The sequence below is a fragment of the Ambystoma mexicanum genome, chromosome 4p (genome assembly GCF_040938575.1).
Source record: "Ambystoma mexicanum isolate Mex_15411 chromosome 4p, UKY_AmexF1_1, whole genome shotgun sequence".
Taxonomy (NCBI): domain Eukaryota; kingdom Metazoa; phylum Chordata; class Amphibia; order Caudata; family Ambystomatidae; genus Ambystoma; species Ambystoma mexicanum.
Window position 1 is genome coordinate 1,158,224,107 of NC_090927.1, and position 15,624 is coordinate 1,158,239,730.

Genomic DNA, 15,624 nt, shown 5'->3' on the forward strand with positions numbered 1-15,624 from the left:
TGGGTCGGAAGGAGGAGTCGGACACAACGTGGACATTTTGTGTTTTTTTTTTTAAAATTTAAATAATGAAAGGCCTGTAGGGGAATTCCCAACCTAACTAAATGTGCTTGTTTGTCGGGAAGTAAAAAAAACCAAAATGTCCTCAGTTGAAACCTAAATCTACCCGACCCTACCACTAATATCTAAAATGAGAAAAAAGAATGTCTCTCTTCTGCTGGCCTCCCCATTACCTTTTTATCTTGATGCGTTGCTTCAGGGGTTTCCTATTAAGTACAACTCTTCAATGTATAACTGTGTCTGTTTGGAAAAAACAGTTCCTTATGGTGATCTTTTCTGATAATGGTTTAGGGTTTTGTTTACTAACTCACAACACATTTTAAAACATCTCATGAAGTCTTCTCCCTACCCTTTAGTGCTTAATCTCTCTTTGGGTTTTCCTCCTGGGGTTCTTTTTCTCTCCCCAGGATCTTTATCTCCGCTTTCTTAATGCTTCAGTTATTCTGATTGTTTAGGTTTCTGAACAGTTCCTTAGTTCTCATGTTATGCTGGTTCTCTATTCCGTTATTGCACTTATGGCCATCACAGCCTCTGTTCTTCATTAGACACTCCCAACAGCATCTGTAACAATCCTTCAGATGGCGTCACTTCTCCCCAGAGGGGCGCCCCTTTCAATGAGGCTCAGCGGGGTGATAGTCCCCCTAAGGGTGGTTACATGCCCGAGGATCCTTGAGAGGAATTTCCCTCCCGGGGACAAGGGCGTGAGTCTGGGACATAGCCCCTTTAACTCCCAACCCGATAGGTTAATCCTAACACCCAACCCTTCCTTACATATGAAACTCTGAGACTATTAGTTACTGTAATGTATCAGTCTCACTATGATTAGTACTGGGACAAAGAAGAATCCAAGAATGCTGTAGTCAAGTATGAAGAGTGTTCGACCAGATGTCATTCGAACTGACGTTACGCTGGGGCCATGAAGATTGACAAAGCGAGTGACCTCCGGAATGAGAAGTCGGCGAGCTATGAGGCCGCCAAAAGGCCAGCTAGTTGGAAACAAGACGTTCAAAGGTTGCATTGAGGCAGCCATGTAGGGTGACGAGAATGAACCAAGGGACGTGAGGAAAGCATCTACTCAGTCGATTGGGAGCCGACAACCCTGAAGTCGAGTCGTTCTGGTGGTGGCTTGACCTGTGGTGGGTTGAACGTGCGGTTCAAGAACTATGGCGAGACCACCAACAGTAACGGGCTACAAAGCCATGCAGGCCGAAGAAGAGTAGAGCAACAAACCCGCAACCACTGGTGAAATCGGTGAAGAGTTCCCAGTGAGAAGGTAACGGGAACAGTGATAAATCCGGGAGGAGGCCGGAAAACTTGATAAGGTGAAAAGTAGATCACTTTGTAAGGCTACTCCCTGAGCAGTTCCATAAGACTGCGCTATTGAAGAGTCAGGAAGTACTCTTGGAGTCTCTCCTTCATCCTGTTGGGTCCAAGTTGAAGGAAAGGGTTCAAGTAGACAGTTGATGTAAAATTGGAGTAATTCAAGAAAAGGCTTTTGAAAGTGGATGAAGTTTAGGAGAAGGGAGCCATTTTTCTAGTCCTATGAGATTTGGGTGAACTTTGTGAAACCCGAACTTGTGGAAACTATGGCTAAAAACTCTTTTGTTAGCTTTGTGTTTAAAAAAAGAGACCTGCATCCTTTTGAAATTGTCTTCTACACCATCTGGGCGCTCCCGTGTAGCAGCATTGTCAATACGGGGTGAGTGAGTGAGAAGAGGGACACACTGACTCCGTTGTGTGGGTTTCCTGACCTATGGACCACAGCAACGGGGGAAAGGAATCAGATCACCTACTAGGTTTCCCGTTCATCTACTATAGACCCTAGGTGGGTAGATGTCCTGTTATCTGTCGCAATGTACCTTTTGTGCATACAACTATTGATATATTCTTTTCTTTTGTAGCCTGGAGGTACGAGCTGTCTGTGCTGTTCCTTCCTCCTACCTTTTGTCTGTCACCTCAGAAAATCTTGTTGGAGTCGAGACTTTGTGGTGTTAACCCAACCCACCCCAGTGCTTATCTCAAAGATCCTTTCCCTATTTGAAGCCTTCAGCAAGTAGGTCTGACGCAAACAAATTGTGAAAGAGTAATCGAGTGGGGAGCTATCATCCCTTATCTCTTTGATGCCGCGTCTGGTGTTTTTGGCCCCAACAGGGGGCTGCATTTGGTTATCATGGCTTGCCATACATTCCTATAACATGGTGGCCACAGCGCCCATTCCAACATGGCTGTGTTTCCGCTTTTGGTCTGGGGGCTCTCGGACGTTATTTCAGCTGGTGTCGGGAACACTAAGGTGTGCCTTGCATTGAGTTCCTGTTTGCTCCTTGCACAAGTCTTTGCTCTCCTGCCTTCCTGAATCCCTGCCCTCCCTGGATTGCCTATTCGGTGCCTCCTGGCACTTCCTATCTTTCTTCTGTGGCCTGACTTCCCTCCTTTACCATCACAGTGTTGTGCTTAACCCTTCCTGTTTGGAAGAACTGTCGTTGAGATCCCCTATTCAGTTGCCTGTGATTTCATCCTGCTGTTGGAGTTGCTCATCGCTTGCAAGAGTTTTTTTCCCCCTCTGCTTGGCTGCTGTTCCCGAGGCTACAAACATTGTCCGAAGTATCTTGCAGGACGGTAGACCATATTTTGCGAAAAAGAAAACCAAGGCAGTTGAGGTAAGGCCCCCCTGTTGACAGGCGCTGGCTAGTGTGACACTTCTGGCAAGTGAATGGCCTTCCCAAAAATGGCTGCAGCTGCACTTTACATTACCAGATTATAACTGAAAAGTGGGCAGTGCCAAAAGTCCTGTCCTTTGCACACACAGCGTTTCCTTTTCATTGTGGGTCTCAACCCATCCAACTGCCCCATATAATGGGGACTTAGCTCAAAACCCAGATTACTGGATAAAAGGGAACACTGTCTTTCATTGAATGAGCACGGTCAGGACAACAAAAAAGAGAAACTCAAATAATGCTGCCTTGGTGGTTGATATACTTGGGATTTGCTGCTACCAAATAACCTGGATGGCCAAGAACTGAAAACAATCCACAAAAGCTAAAAGGTGAGGCATTGGACATTCAATGACATGAAAAAGCACCTTCTTCAGCCCAGAAATCCACTTAAAACTGAAAGGTCATTAACATTTTTGGGAGTGCATGGGCAGATAGTTCAACACTCTTCGCTATCCCTTTTCTTTGATTGTGATGTCTCTCCTTTTGAGTCATGGTGTCAGTTTCACGTCGGAAGCGGATGTGTGTGTTACTCTCAGTGCGGCTTGACGTGGCTTTGACGCTCTTTCCTCTAACTAGAAGAATGAAGTTGCGAGAAAGTGTTGGGGCTCCGCTACAGCTGTGGGCGGGGGTGCCGACTGGTGCGGTGGACGAGCAATGAGCAGGATGCCGGAAGCGCATAACACCCGAGGCCGCTGTTGCCACAGAGTTGCCAGACACCGCCCGTTTCCATTTGGACAGCAGGTGGTGACGAGGCTTCACAAGGAGGGTAAGTGGTGCCATCAGCCAGAGCGGCCAGAGGCAGCGTTCTAGTCGAGAGGGCCCCTCACAGTGTAATCAGGACAGGGGTCTGGTATTCTTGCCATCTGCTGCTTTTCTTTTCTGCTCTTACACTGTAAAGTTTGAACATAGCTCCAGGACAGCTTTAGTCTCCACCCATATTTGCAGAGACTATCAAACCCCTGTTGGGCTTTTTGTGTCTGCCCCCGAGTGGTGAGTGAAAGTCACTGCTGGTATTTGACAGGGTTTGCCAGGGAGAGGCGAAACACTCTACACTTACAAACACTGCAACCAAGAAGCACTGCTGCCAGGCTCAAATCAATTGAAACCTCATGGTAAGCTTCCTTACTTTAGTGAATTTTACCAGCACAAGCTGTCGCGTTTGGAACGTTCTGGTCTCGGGAGGGATTACGCTGCTAACTGACTTGAACAGAAGCCTGTCTTCCGGGAACCCAGTACGTATATAAAACTAAGCAGATTATTACCTACACTAGACTCTCTTCTCAACATTTCTGTTTTGGTTAATAAATGGCCAATACAAGAGGAACTCTTGGCGTAACACAGAAGTTTCTAAACTCCTAGAGCATGAAATTGAGAAGTGAAGCAAAAGCAGGCATTTCAGACTGAGTCCTTTAATGAACTCTCTGCCTGGCTCATAAACAGAACAAATGTATACCGTATTTGACATCCTTCAAGACGGGGGGGGAGCTCGAGGACCGAAGCAGCAACAACTGGGCTCAATAATGCAAAAGGAAGCCCGGACGGCAGAAACATCCAACTTGGATTTTACTATAAACAGTCAATCAATACAGAGGAAAATCGGGGAATGTTTCTCATCCGACCCTGTAGAAGTGCCCAAAACCAGACTGCCATTCCTTGGAGACGAAGGGGTGAGCAAGGAAGTTAGGCTTGCAGGCAAAGGAGTCCATGAGGAAATATTCAGCTTTTAGGGCATGGTGGAAACATTGCATGTAAAAACAATTTTTAGTTAAGCCTGGTCATATTAGAAGTTGTGTATGTGTGCTAACTTCTGGGTGGAAGTTTGGTTTGGAAATTAGTCCACATACAACGCAGAAGCAGGAGGTAGTCTGTGTTCCCCCTCCTTTGTTACATTGTTCTATGACCCTGATGTTCCACAGATCCCTTGTAAAAACAAAATGTTTGGGTCCACTTGTTGTATAGGCACCACTATTCAAATCAATAATGTGGCTGACCTGATAGTTACACAAGGGAAGAAGTACATTGCTTTTTCAAGAATGAAGGAACGGGCATCATTAACCACTTAGTAGACATTCTGAAGGAATTTACTCTGCTGCCTCTTCATGGAAAAGTATAATCTGCTACTAAAACTGAAGACATCCAAAGACAAATTGTACAAATAACAAATAAACTTTCCCAGCTTGAAGTCTCTGCAGTGAATGAAGCTGAACTAAGTGTTCAAATAATCCCTGAATCCGAAAGTACTGCAGTCACTAGGAATTCTTCCTCATTTATGGATACCCCCCCCAGGGGAGGAGATGCTGGAAGAGCTGTTGCGGCTCGGGGCAATGGAAGTGGACTTGGATCTACCCAAGCCAACAAAGAAACAATCAGGCGCGCAAGAAAGCTCAAGCACGCAGGCAAAAACCACCAAGCAATTTCAGAAAGAAGCAACAAAAAGTACCAAAAGACACATGCAGAATATGGAATGGAAAAGAAATAATCCAAATAAGTCCCGAAAGGGAACAAACAAGTAGACAACGAGGACAGGGAAGTCCAATTCCAATCTCTCACCACATCAAGCAGTCCAGTTTCAAAAGGAAGGGCAGAAATCAGCCCCCCTCTTTGTAAGACAACAGACTTCAAGTGGACCTATAAACTGCAGAGAATCTGCCTCGCAGTATTCACTAATTGATATTGATGGGGCTGAGCTCTGTCAAAAAGATAAAGAACTACCCTCCGTAAGTTTCATGAAGACTGGAGGTTGGGTAAATGCCCCAAACTACCAACTGGAACAAGCTCTAGAAGGACACCAACGCACCCAGAGGGAAGAAAAGGGCAGATCTTGCCCGAACCAAAACGCTTGGTTACAGGTACCATCCAGAGACCGGCAGAATGCATGCAAGCTTGTCAGCCAGACAGAGGCTCCTACTCAGACCCCTTGGCGGACCGGTAGCGATGGCCCTACAAAACTAGGGGGTGTCTTGAAGGACGCTACTTCCAATTACTACAAAGCAGTACTCCACAACAGTAGGAGGAACGCTTATAATTCCCGGAGAAACCCCACAAGATGCCTAAGAAAACGACATTGTACGGAAAAGAAAAACTAGGAGGAGCAATCTCACACTGGCACGGAAATGAGACCAGTCATCAGGGACGTAAAAACTTGAGCCTAGGGCATAATACCCTAGGCCAAGTTGTCCAGAAAAAGTGGACGCCCCAAACCTAGCAGACCTAGTGGCCGTCCTCACTCTTGATTAACAGATAGGACGATCCAGCTTTCAGACCCTCATCTGCGGATAAAAACTATAGTATCTCGCAGACGGAAAAAGCAGGAAATGTACAGAAGAACTTGTACTGGAAGAACTCTACAGAAACATACCCTTTTGGAATCTGAAGCCTCCCATGAATTACAGGAAAGTGTTATAATGGAAGCAATCTTCAAAGACTATGACCTAAAATATCTAAACAGGCCACAGATCCTGTAAATTCTAAATGATATACCGGGCCTTCAAAAAATCTGCTCGAAAGACATCGATCGAATAGAATTTTGTGACCGAAAAAGATGGGAGGTGGCAAAAATCACGATTCGCTCCCGTCTAACGAGAGAGAATTCTATCTTCTATTGACGAAATCCACCAAAAAGAGGCTTTGACATTTCTTACATTATAGAACAATCATCTCACTCTTGGGAGAACTACGGCGAAAATGGCTGGGCGACGAATAACCAAGAAAGACGGGCATTCTTGGAATGAAAAATAAACAAAAACCCAGGGAATTAGTGGAATCAAGGGAGAGCGGCAAATAAGGGAACGGCTATAAGAGATCAGAGGTGGATTTCCCAACCGGTGGTCAGTCAAAATCTCGAAAACAAAATCTCGAATACAAAAAGGCCGAAAAAAAAAATATCGAAAAAAAAAATATCGAATTTTTTATTTATTTATTTATATATGTTTTTGGGGTCAGGTAAGTAAAAAAAAGGGGTAAAATAAAAAAAAAATGAAAAAAAGGGGGGTTGGGGGGGGAACCCCCCCATTTTGAAAAAAAACACATTGAAAAAAAAATTCGATATTTTATTTTTCGGCCTTTTGTATTCGAGATTTTGGTTTTCGAGATTTTTAAATTCGGTATTATCACTATGAACCTTCCCAACCCTCTACAACTAAAACTATGGTAAGTTAAAAACCTGCTTGGTAGTTTTAGCCTCGCCTCCTGGAATACGAGAGGGTTCCACCACTTGGTAAGCCAGGGAGGTTGTAGTGGAGAACTGTCCAAATATGATTTTGTACTTCTCCAGGAAACCACCTTGTCAGAAAAAGTGACTTGATGGCTATACAATTTTCCAAAAGATGGCAATTTGCGGGTCCGCAGGATGGCCTAAAAGAGGATTACTCATTTGGGTAAAGAACGTGTACATGGCCAGTTGGGTAATCGTGGTTGATGATTTACAAGGTGTATGGTCTGTGTAACCAAGAGAGAGAGTTCCCTACATCTACCTCTTGTGGATGTGTATTGTAATTATGGGGATCAGAACCAATAAGTACTGCTTGACTACTTAAATGAAATTTTGAGCTGGTGGAAAGAAACGCAACCAGGAGGTATGGCCATTATAGCAGTTGATTTCAACGCAAATTGTCTAGACTCTTAAGAGCTATTCAGACTTTCTGCATGGCTGTAAAGAAAAGCCCCTGCAAGACGCCAGAGGGGCGAGAAGGAATTACTTTTTTGAAGGCTGAAATTTAAGCAATCTGAGCAAGAAAGGCAAGAAAGAGGCACAGGGGAGGCCTTTTAATAAAACATGGAGTAGTGGTCAGAAATGTTCTTTGATTGACTTTGTCTTTGCTTCAGAAGAAGTACATAAAAGTGAATATAAATTCAAGGTTGAAAATGGTTTCCCTAGCGATTTATGCACGATTAACATTGTCTCTCCACTTGCTAACTCCCTCCAGTCTGAAAACACATATGGGCAAGTTAGAAGTATCAAATGGGAAAACGGGCTAATCTGGGCATCCAGTGACATCCGGGACTTTAATGACAAACTGTAGGAGGTCTCTGGAGGCCATGATGGGAAAATTGACATAACGGTACAATCTGAGAATTAAATTAATCAAAAGCGAATACAGGAAAGAGTTGAGCAGGATGGTCTGCAATGAAGGGGAGAATGTACAATTAAAAAATCTTCTGAAGAATCTGAAGCAGAGTTATATGAACAAATTGAAAGGAACCAAAGCTAAGGCCTATCAAAGAGACAGTGAAAACATGCGGATTTCCCTCCTAACTAAAAAGTATGGAAACTACTGGAAACAATTACACAAAAAGAGAATTTTCAAAACGAAATCCTATCTAACCCCATCCCTGAACTGAACTGGATGTCACATTTTTCAAAATGATATAAGCCAGTAGATCCCTCAATCAGCTGGGAGAAATTGAAATTAGTAAACTGGGCACTGGTACTTTCTCCCAAAAAAATGAAGGCCATTATACGTAATAAGTAATTCAAGAGCGACAGGGCCAAATGGCCTTTGCAATAAGGTCATGAAAGCAAACCCGGACCTGTGGTCCTTGACTCTTGATAAATACTTCAGCTCAATCAGCCAAGCGAAGATTACTCCTGAAACTTGGAAGGAGGCCCCTATAGTGCCTATCTTTAAAAAAAATGACAACCTGAAAACTACAGGCCAGTGGCTCTCCTAGATGCTGATTCAAAAATATTTGGCACAATCCTATTGTCCGCACTGGAAGAATGGGCCAGAACAAACAACATCCTCAAGCCTAATCAGCTTGGCATCCTCCCTGATTTAGGCATAAACCTAGAAGGCTGGATGCTGAACTATGCGCAGCGCGTGGCGTGGGAGGGCAAACACAAATAAATCTACGTGGCATCCTTGGTCTTTGACCGGTTGAACAGAAACAAGCTGTGGAAGAAACTAGAAAACTGGTGAATCCCTATTGGCTTGCTGGCACCACTTGTTTACCTCCATGAAGACTTAGTAGTCAGGACCCATCTGAACCAAGAAGGACTATTGTCAGACCAAATCAAAACAAATAATGGCTCCTGCCAGGGCTATATCTTGGCGCCTTTCCTCTTTAATGCTTACATGGCAGCCCTTGGTGAACACTTGGAAGAGGCTTCCTTCATTACACCAAACGTTCTGGGCACCAGAGTCTTTTGGATAACCTACGCAGATGACATCATACTATTAGACTGCACTAAAGTAGAAATCCAAAGACTTCTGAATAGCCTGGCTGCATATTGTAAAGAAAATGGTCTAATCATAAATATTCACAAAACCTTCCTGATAGGCCGGTGAGAAAAAACAGTATGGCTTCAAGGAATGGCGGTGACTGAGGTCGACGCCATGAAATACCTAGGCTTCGACATTACAAACACTCGAAGGAAAAAAGGAAAGTTTTTACCCAAAGGCCACTAAAGCTATAGCGTAAATGAGGAACTTCAACTACAAGTTTGGCAAATTCTCCATAATTCCACTCCTAAAATTCTATAAATCCAAAATAGTACCCATGGTGATGTATGAGGCTGAGATTCACCACAGTCTACTCCGGCAAGATTTCAGCCACCTTGAAGGATTCATATCGAAAAAAGGTCCTAAGGCCGCCATTGGCGATACGATAAGTGACATCCGATATGAACTAGGGCTTTTATTGCTAGAGGCCCACATAGTATGGAAAATAGTTTAATTATGCTACAAATTCAAGTCCATGCCGAAAAAAACAATGTTTGCAGAATTTTCAGAAAAAGAAGCACCCCTCAGTAATAGTCTCATTGAAACAACCAAGCAGACACTCGAAGACTGGGGCTTGGAGGGGGAACTAATCAATTCAGTGCCAGGCAGCTACAAACAAAGGCTGTGGTGGGCGGACTGGTGCAAGACATGTGACAAGGTGGGAAGCTATGAAAAATACCAGAATATCTCTACAGATTTGAAAAAATTGGCGACTTGTGCACAACACCTCTTCAAATATCCCTCCTGGAAGGTAGGATACACCCTGATGTGATTCGGCCTAAATATCCTACCAACCAGACCAAATATGGTAAAATGGAAGAAGGGTGATTTGGAAAGCTGTAGATACTGCTCAAAATCAAGTGGATCACTGCAACATCTACTCCTACATTGTGAAACACTAAAGGACCAACGTATGGCAAAATATATAGACCTTTATGGAAGCAATACAGGCCAAGTACTTTGGAATATGTGCTGTTCTAAAATGCCCTACCAACTAAGTACATTTCTGTTCCAATTTCTAAGCAATATTAAATTGGTGGAACACTAGCCAGGAGAGATTTTTAAACCTGATCTGTTCAGGAGATGGCAGCATACTGATTAACCTGAATAGGCCATGAACTGTACATTTTGCTCTGTAAGTTTGAATTGTTTAATCATAGTTTTAAGACATTTGAATGAATTGGTGTGTGTTTTTACATTATATACATAAGATGCTCCTTTTTCCCGTCTCCTTTTTTCTTTTTCCTTCCAATAAAACATTTTCTTTTACTTTTAATACTTTTAAATGATTGATATGATGTAAATATGTGGACAGAGGTTTTCTTGCTTAAGGTTTTATATTTGTATTTTAAAACTATATTCATAATAATGAATAAAAAAGTGGCTTTTTAGTCCAAATCCTTTGCCTGTGCCCATTAGACTATTTCTTTCAGCAGCGCCTTCCATTTTTCGCCTTTTTGCAATCATATTGATGAAGATGTTTATCCTGCTCTAATATGTTATCTTGGACCAGAAACTGTACTGATCACTTCTCTGTCAAACACATATTTTTCCACCATAGCTGCCACTCCCTTTTCTCCTTTTCTGACTCCCGATTCATCGCTTCCAATGTATCTTCTTTGGCCTCTTATTGCTTAAACACAAATATGCCAAAGTCTCTGCTTTACACTATTCCTACTAATATCTGCCTGGCAGATTTATACCTCCACTCATGCTCTTGAGCCCAGTTCGAATTTAAAATTGAAGTTGGATTTTGCCAGGGCCATGAATAGGAAGTTCACGGACCCTCTTCCCAAACTGTTATGCATGAACCACACAGCAAACCCCTTCATGCGTCATTCACTAACCCACTTCGTTAGAAGCAGATGTCAGCCTAGTTGTGGCTGTCAGTGTTCAAAATTGTTTTGTGCTACATGCTGCAGGGACCCCAATCCCCTACGTCTGTGGATATTGTGCTTTTTCCTAGTTTTGTATTTTTTAGTTTTTACATTTTTCTCAGTCGATTTCGGTTTAGCTCAGTGGCAACGTGCCTGCCTTTGAAGCAAGACGACACGAAGCAACACAGGTTCGATCCCTGGGTCCGCGCTTAGAAACCTATGGGTATTTAAGCGGGTTATAAATACGCAACTAAGAATAAAAAAAAAACAATCCCTGTAACAGCGCCTCGATGCCCGCGGGCGCTTTAAAAATGTATAAATAAATAAAAAGGGAAAATCCTGACATTTTTTAAACTGTCAGTTTTGTACTGCACTGCTATGAATGAATAAGAATCTGTCCTGATACTGTGGAAGAACACCTTGTTGAAAATCAGTTGATTTCTTTTATATTTTGGTAGTTCTTTCAGTATCCCATTATTCCTCACCACACCCTTTTCGGAAATTATGTTGTCTCTTGGAAATATTTTTGAAAGTCTGAGTGCTGATGCATTTTTATTTTTTTATTCCAGATGATAATAAAGAGCTAAAGGACCTTGCAGAGAGCGAACTTGTTTCGTGCAAGGAAAAAATAACCCATCTAAAACGGCAGGTATTACCTTCACATTGTTTCACTGTATTATATATATCCTAACAATTCCTAATTCCAGCAGATAATCGATACACAGGCAAGAAAGACATTTCCATGCCACGTATGGCCAACATTTCCCTAATCTTCATTGATTCATTTTGAGAAGAATACATCGACATTTGCATACATGTAGCACATTGTGTTAGACTGGTCTATTTTGCTTTGTGTATCTTCTTAATAGATTCACTATATGATAAACGGTGGAGATGGTCTCAATTCTCTCCTGATGACCAATCCACTGTTTGGCATTGTGCTTCTTTGCTGATCATTTTCGGTACATCTGAACAAAAATGCAAGGAATCTGGAGGTAGTTTTAGTGCATGCATGGGATATAATTGTGATGAACTTGTTTGCGGCATGTCGTGTAGATCAGTGAGCACTTTGTGTTTAAATGTTTCATTAGAAGTAATCTGTGCAATAGTGTACGTTTAGTGTTAGTCAATAGACTAAAACATATTTGAGGACTTTAAGAGCAATCCTCTGCATATACCTTGTTTTCAGGGCACAATGTTTCTATAGTTTCGGGAGCTACCATAATGGTCATAGTTGGATAGAGCTCAAAGGTGTTGCTGATTGGATCCTATTATGCAGACATGTTAGTAGCAGAACCATACATTTGATTTTGATTTGATTTTGAAACATTTGTATGGCGCACCGGACAAAGTTAATTGTAATTGGGCGCAGATGAAATCTTTTGAATAAGAAACATGCCTCTATCAATGCATTTATAAAAAGTCAACCGGTCGATCGACCCAACTTCATAAGTTCTAACAGAACAGGTAGGTCTTTAGAGCCCTTCGGAATTCCGTCAGATTTGTAATAGCTCGGATTTCTCTGGGCAATTTGTTCCAAGCTCTTGGGCCGTAGACTCCAATCTACGGTCCCCTTTACTCACACACCTTGTCCGTGGTATCGGAATACAGATTATCTGCTGAGCGCAGCTGTCGGGTAGGAGCATGTTTCCTGATTTTATCCATTAGGTAACCTGGTCCTGTGCCATTAACACATTTAAAAACCAGCCACAGAACCTTGAACTCAATTCTGTGTGTTATGGGTAGCCAATGTAAGGCTCTCCTTAGATCAGAGATTGGGACTGATTTTTTTACCCTGTCTACCAGCCTGACTGCTGCATTTTGAGCCATTTGTAATCTGCGTAGCTGATAGATTGGAATTCCTGACAATAATGCATTGCCATAGTCAAGTTTAGAATTGACCAAAGTACCAATAACCACCGCTCTATCCTCCGCTGCAATAAAAGGCAGACTATGCTTCAGTAGGTGTAGTGAGTAAAATGCTGCCTGAACCTTCGTGCTGACCTGAGCTCCACTTCCCATGTTGTCCTCCCAGATACACCCCAAGTTCTTAATTTTCTTGGAGAACTCCAACTGTGTCCCCAGGAGGCAAGGGGGGTGTAATTGTTCTCGCTGCAGAAGGCGTTTTGATGCAAACAAAGCCACTTCCGTCTTACTGGCATTCAACAGTAGTTATTGGCACACATCAGGTTTGAATTTCCTGCAGGCACTGTTTCACTTTTTCATAGGTCTCCTCCAAATTATGTATCCTCATGAATACCTGGGTATCATCTGCATATGAGTGGAAGTGTATGCCATGTTTCCTAAGAATATCCATAAGTAGTTTAACATATAGATTAAAAAGCAGCGGGGAAAGGGAGGATCCCTGTGGAACACCACAATTTAATAGTACTGAGTCTGACATGAAGTCTCCAAGTCAAAATCTTTGCTCTCTTTTAGAGAGAAACGATTCAAACCATCTGAGAGCTGCTTCCCCCCCAACCCCACCAACTTCACTCAGACGTTTAAGTAAGGTCCTGTGATTCACTGTATCAAATGCAGCAGATAAGTACCTAAAGAAACAGTTCAAGTGGCATGAGCCACCCAGGTGCCTAGGATCATCCAATAAAGGCCTACTACAAACCATCTCATCGAAAAAGCAAAATGGCCTAGGCAAGGCTTTTCCGACTAGAAGTATCCAAAAATGGAATGAACTACCCACATCAGTGAAACTTGAAACCAATTATACTCAATTCAGAAAGAAATTGAAAACACTGTTATTCAAATAAATCTTTGAATTACGACAAGGCTAGCACTCTGAAATGACCGCTCTGCACACTCTTTGTCCCGTCTCTATACCTTTGTCTTGTCTCTTTGGAACGCGCTCCGATGCCTGCGGGCTTTAGCGCTATATAAATAAATAAAAATAAAGAAGTCCAGCATGACCAGCAGGGACAAGCCCCCTCCTGGTCCGCCGTTTCCAGCAAATCGTCCCATACTGTCAACAAGGCCGTCTCTGTGCCTACCCCTGGTCGAAAACAAGATTGCAGCGGATCAAGCAAATTCTCAGTTACTGTAGCTGGGTTGCAACGATTTTTTCCAGGATTTTCGCTGGCCATGACAATCCCGCTACTGGTCTATAGTTCTGAAAGTTTTTGGTGTCTAAATTGTTCTTTTTTAACAGTGGGTTTTCCTACACTGCCCCTAAAATATCCAGTGGTTAGTAATCTAAAAAGGGGTACTGGATATGTGTTAAAATCGCAGCAAAAATGGCTGTGGACACAAAATATCGCAGCAAAAAGGCTGTGGTTTTGCCAGCACAATCCATGTAAAGGACACCCCTGCAATCCCTGTACCCATTATACCATTTAAGGGAAGCGGGGGAGACTGTGCAACCCCTGCTCCCTTTAAATGATGTAATGGGGTACACCTTTAACGGGTCAAACCACAGCATTTTTGCTGCAATTTTATTTTTACAGGCAACATTTTTGCCGCGATTTTATCAATGCATACCACCAATCTCTGTACAAAGGAATACACAGAGGCACAGGTGTGGACACCACAAAAACACTAAGAACCCTGAAAGGTAAACAAGAGATCAGAACAGGAAAGGAGGAACGCAAACAAACGTCGCACAGAACCGGCAGAAGGTAACTGAGGCAAGGAACGGGCAGAGGTAACTGAGGCAAGGAACTGGTACAAGGTAACTGAGGCAAGGAACTGGTACAAGGTAACTGATTCTAGGTAACAAAAGCAGGCTGGAAACTGTACTGGAAACACATGAACTATACAAAGCAAGACTGTGGAAAACAGGACTAGAACAAAGGGGAAGAGTACACGCAGAAGCAAGATAAACTGGGGTAAAGCTTCAGAGTAAACAGACTGCAAGAGAAGGGCAGAGCAGGGAGCAGCGAAGGAGACTGAATGGAAACAGCACAAGTAACTGTCTGAAAGCATCAGGGACACAGTGCTGGGGCTGGGCGCTGCAGGAAATCAGGACAAGAAACTGGTTAAAAGCTGTAGGGACACAGCTGAAAGAGAAGTACAAATAGACTGGCAGCAGGCAGAGGGTGCAGGTCTGATCCGGCAAGGCTTTAAGATTTGAAGCAAGGGAACAGAGGAGCAGAGAAGAGTCCCAGGCAAAGCACAAGGCTGAATAGTCCGCAAGGCAGAGAGATTCCAAATGGGTCACAGCTGCACAACGTTCAGAATATAATGCAAGAACAAAGACACTTGAGTGCGTGGCAACTTAAAACCAGTGCTAGCAGAGTGGAAAGCCAGAGCGGAGCTGCATGATTGGGCTTCACACAAGCAGTCACAAGTGTGGTTAATGGAAATCTCTGGCATGGACTTTCGGAGAGGATCTAGTGCTGACAAACACCAGACGATTTTGTATGGAAACAAAGGCACAATGATTACTTAAACAGCTTTTATATCAGTTGTTCAACCATAAAAGTGCATAGTGATAAAAGAAGCAAACATTACATTCATAATAAGCTAACAATAGACAGTTTGGGCTATAGCTAAAAGTAGAGACACTGCATGATCAGACAGTTAAGAAAAAGAACATACGGGTGATATTTTACTGTATCAATTGATTTTATAATGAGTAAAAAAGTAAGCCTTTGTTTTAAAGTGCAAGTGCTTTAACATGTCTAGAGAAAATAAAAATAATTTGATCACTAGCTGTAGTAGGGTGGGGAGCGAATGTTATCGAAGCCTCACCTACTTCTCAAAGATCGCATTTGGCACCACACTGTTTTACCAGGGATTGCG

The 15,624-nt window shown here is 42.9% G+C and overlaps 1 protein-coding gene across 1 annotated transcript in view; it reads left to right on the forward strand.

Moving 5' to 3' along the window:
• MTRF1L (mitochondrial translation release factor 1 like) overlaps positions 1–15,624 on the forward strand; it is a 459,754-nt gene that overhangs the window by 84,982 nt on the left and 359,148 nt on the right. Inside the window, exon 2 of the mRNA XM_069606774.1 lies at positions 11,439–11,518. Within this exon, the coding sequence (XP_069462875.1) occupies positions 11,439–11,518 (80 nt within the window). The remainder of the gene's footprint in view (positions 1–11,438; positions 11,519–15,624) is intronic.